General features: G+C 29.3%; 1 protein-coding gene across 7 annotated transcripts in view; it reads left to right on the forward strand.

The window, feature by feature from the left end:
* The window catches only part of LOC145313937 (uncharacterized), a 173,299-nt gene extending 170,761 nt beyond the window's left edge, over window positions 1-2,538 (forward strand). For 6 of the 7 annotated variants that reach the window (XM_080153599.1, XM_080153601.1, XM_080153602.1 and 3 more), the window contains one exon: window positions 461-2,538. In XM_080153599.1, the coding sequence (XP_080009725.1) occupies window positions 461-769 (309 nt within the window). In that variant the 3' untranslated portion in view covers window positions 770-2,538. The remainder of the gene's footprint in view (window positions 1-460) is intronic. The other variant, XR_013877568.1, reaches the window with a different exon arrangement.
* Window positions 2,539-4,082: the final 1,544 nt, after the last annotated feature.

The raw sequence follows: 4,082 nt of genomic DNA on the forward strand, positions 1-4,082 counted from the left end.
GAGCTAAGGGTTGATATACCTAATAATTTTAATATTTTCCTTCACCTATCACGTAATACAATGAACAAAAATTTAGTTTAATGCTTCTAAAAGTTTTCATTAATTTCCATCGCTAAATAAATAATTGGTGCGGGATTCTCCTTCGATTTTAAGTGATCATCTAGAGAACCCAAGAGCATCATCCGCTTGTTATAGGAGGCATTACTTTAACGCTCACTAGTGGATATTATTAACATCCAACAGACAACCAACCCTTTAATTGTACGTCCTAACTGTGCATGGTAATCAGTTGCACCTGATTATGGGCCAAGTCATTCCCCTACTCGAAATATTTATGTCGCTTCTTTAGTTATAACGAGGTGTAAAGTTTTCATTAACTTCCATCGTCATAAAAACTAATTAATTGGGGGTGGGGGGGGGGGGGGAGTGATTATTTTGATTAATTTCTTTTTTTTTGCAGGATCTGGAAGAGAGCTACCGAGGACACCTGAGAGACATGAGCAGCTACCACACTCCCTCCACAACCCAACAACAACAACTCTCTGCCATACACAACAACAACCCCAACAACAACAATTCAGATCAGGCAAGTAATCACTCAGATGATAGTGAGACACACAAAAATATTTCCAGCTGTCACAGCGACAGTTCTTCCGTTGAGGATATCTCCATGTGGCCCTCGGAATCAGCTGATCTAACAACTGATTTGAACAAGACCCAGTCAGCTGTGAATGGAAGCATACCAACGCCAGCTGACCTGGTTTACTAGTCATACTATTATTGTTCATATCAACTCCATCAAGGGATTTTTTCTTTACAAGAGTAACTGTTCTGTTTCCAAATTTTCTTCCATTTAAAAAAAGCTATAACTAAACAACTTAGAAATGATGGAGGCAAAATAGTTTTTCTTCATATAGAAATATCATTGCCTTTAATAATTCTTTTTAGTTGAAGATTTCCACTTGTATATATCCAACAAATAATCTATTATTTTAGTATTAGGTACTAACTTTTAAAAGTACAAGGGATCATTTTAAACAGATCGAAAACTACTTTTTTGGTACAATATAATGGAAACACCTTAATTGATATATAAATAAATTATCTTTCTAACTGGATTGATATTTTTAACTTGTGTAAAATAACAAAGATATATTATTCATATTTCTTTTCGATGCCAAAGGGGCTTTTAGCTTTAAAATGTTTAATTATAAACAAAATGAAAATTTCTGAAAAGTAATGTAAATTCTAATGAGCTTAAAATCAAATTTTTTTGGGAAAAAGTAATGTAAATTTTAAAGATAACTTTCTTTTTGAATGCCATAAATTACTTTTAAATATCCCCCTATGTAAGTAAAATGTTAATTTTTATTATTTTAAGCATTTTTTGTATATTTAATGTGATTTTGTTATGACATTTAGAAATGATTTTGTAACCCTAATATATAATAACATTTAACCTGTATAATATTAATATGACTTTCTTGATAGAAATAATTTATAATATTCAGATTTTTAACATTTTTATATCATATAGTTATAGACATTGGAAATAATGTAATTTTCATTATGTAATGCATGTATTATTGTATATTTAGAAAATGTAAATGTTAATTGTTAAAGAAATGCATTTAAAATTATTGTATCTGTAAATATTATTAGAAAAAATTAAAATTTTGATGTCATATATTGTAAAAATTAACAAGTCATAAGTTTTTATTAAAATATTTAAATTTTAAAAATTAAAGTATGTACTCGAAGAATTTGAGAGTTAAGGTACTTGTAGAAAAATTATTTGCCTCTAGCTTTTGCTTAAAGGAAGCCTCCAGAAAACTCACGGCTCTAATTGCTGAAAAACTTATACCCCTTGCATCTTGCTCTAATAACGTTAATAGAGCTGAAGGCAACAAATTTGGGGTCTACTTTTGGCAGTCCTTCAGTAATTGGAGCGGTGTATTTCCTGCAGGCTTCCTTAAAATTCATTGTCAAGACAAAATGTAAAAAGTTAGATCCAAATGTTTTTAATACAGGTGCTATATTTTAAGGCTTAGGATCATGAACTATAAATAAATTTTCCTAGAAAGAATTAATAAAAACAAAATTTTGACTTATTAACTTGAAAATAGATAATAAGTGGCTATGAATATGAAAATAAGTTAAAATTTGTTTATATTTGTTTCTGGAATGGTTAATTTATCGACAATTGTCTTATACCAGTTTCTTTAAAGACCCCTACTCTTTAAATTTTTATATTCATCGGGATCTTTGTATAAAAACTATATTTTTAATAAAAACTTATAATGTTTATCATTACCAAGGAAGGAGAGGATATAACAGAAAAAATAATCTACAACTCGTTTTTCTCCCAATATTTAAATTCTGCTCAAACCAGAATAAGAATTTGAGGGAAGAATTAATAACAGATAGTTGTCCTCTCCCTCCCTGACTATTTATCCCTAGATCTCCAGGTTTGAATGCAAACTTCATTCTATTCTAAATTTCCAGTTTATATAAATATTAAATATACGCTGTATTAGATATGTGTTCGTTCTTGTTTTTTTTCTTTTCATTATACCTAGAAATTTTAAAATGTTGGAAAGGTAAGGTTTTTTATTCTTCAAATAAATGGAATAACAAAATATTCCTGATACGAATTAATTAAAAATTAGCATAAGATTAAAGTTTGATATTTTACTTCTTTTAAATAAACTAGCACCTACACCCTAACATCTAGGTACTCTCTATTTGAGGCGGCAGTGAGAAAATAGCCTAAGTCAGTCCAAAAATATAAAAATAGCTCTAAATCATCCAGGCACCTTTATATGGAGAAATTAATAGGTTTAGCAGTTTTTTTTATATATTAAGCTACAGACAAAAAACCTTACTGTAAATATTAGGATAATTTAATTCTGATTTATATTGAAACTATTTTCCATTAAATTTCTAATTCTTTGAATCAATTGTCTGTGATAATTCGTGAAAATTCTGATTAAATTTTTTTCTTCGTGGGTTACATGTTAGGAACCTATATAATATTAAAATTTTTGTCTAGATAAAAAATCTAAATTTTGCTACTAAGAATATAATTGGATAGGTATTATGACAGGGGAAAATTTATCGTCAATTTAGGTTAATTACGTGGACCTCATTTTTTGGTCAGTTTGTTCATTCAGTTGAAGGGAAGAGATGGGATAATGTGGGTGGATTGGAAGTATCGGTATTGTAGCCAGCTACAAGATTTAATATTAGAGCACATGAAAATCTGGTGTAAGATTCGAGTAATAATATATCGATTATTACTTTGAGTGAGAAATCAAATGGTTTATAAATAACAGTTTGAACTAAGCAAAGCTTTTGACAGAAAAATTCAGAGTTCGATTAGATAGTATTTTTTAGTTCATTGAATATTCCTTGTAATTAATCAGATTGGGAGAGAATATTGGACTGTAAATAATACATGCCTTAAATGTTTATAAACGAATATTATTTTCAAATTAATTCAGTTTGTTACTGCTGCGTTCGGTCATTCTTAAGCTGAAAGATTAAGTCTTGATTAAGGGGGGAGTTCTGACACATTTACGTAAACCTGGTATATAGGCTTTATCTTTGGACTGAGAAGATAGGTAATTAAAGATAATATCATTCTTATATGATGGATTTTCCCAAGATTTAAGATTTTTTGGATAGGCTTCCAGGTGCTCTCTGTACAGGTAAAAATAAAAAAAAAAATGTGAAGAGTTAGAGGTCAACTTATAAAACAAAATATGAATCTTTTTGAATGTTATTCACATATTTGAAGAAAAAACATACATATTTTGTTTCATAAGCTGAAATTTAACTCTTTAAAAAAAAATTTGATTTTTAATTTTTACCTGTACAGATGTGGTAGGGGTGAAGCAGTTCAACCTTACTGAGCGAGTTCGATTCAAAAGAGCCCCTAGCCTTAAGGATTCTATCAATAAAGTACTACAAGTAGTTACTGTTTGAAAGATATATTTGAACTGAATACACATACAACAATTTAATAGCTTATATACAAAACAGATTACAAATGGGTTAAGTAGAGAAGGGGTGTGGAGGAG

This window comes from Acartia tonsa, chromosome 3, assembly GCF_053477335.1.
Source record: "Acartia tonsa isolate MP-2025a chromosome 3, ASM5347733v1, whole genome shotgun sequence".
Classification (NCBI taxonomy): Eukaryota; Metazoa; Arthropoda; class Copepoda; order Calanoida; family Acartiidae; genus Acartia; species Acartia tonsa.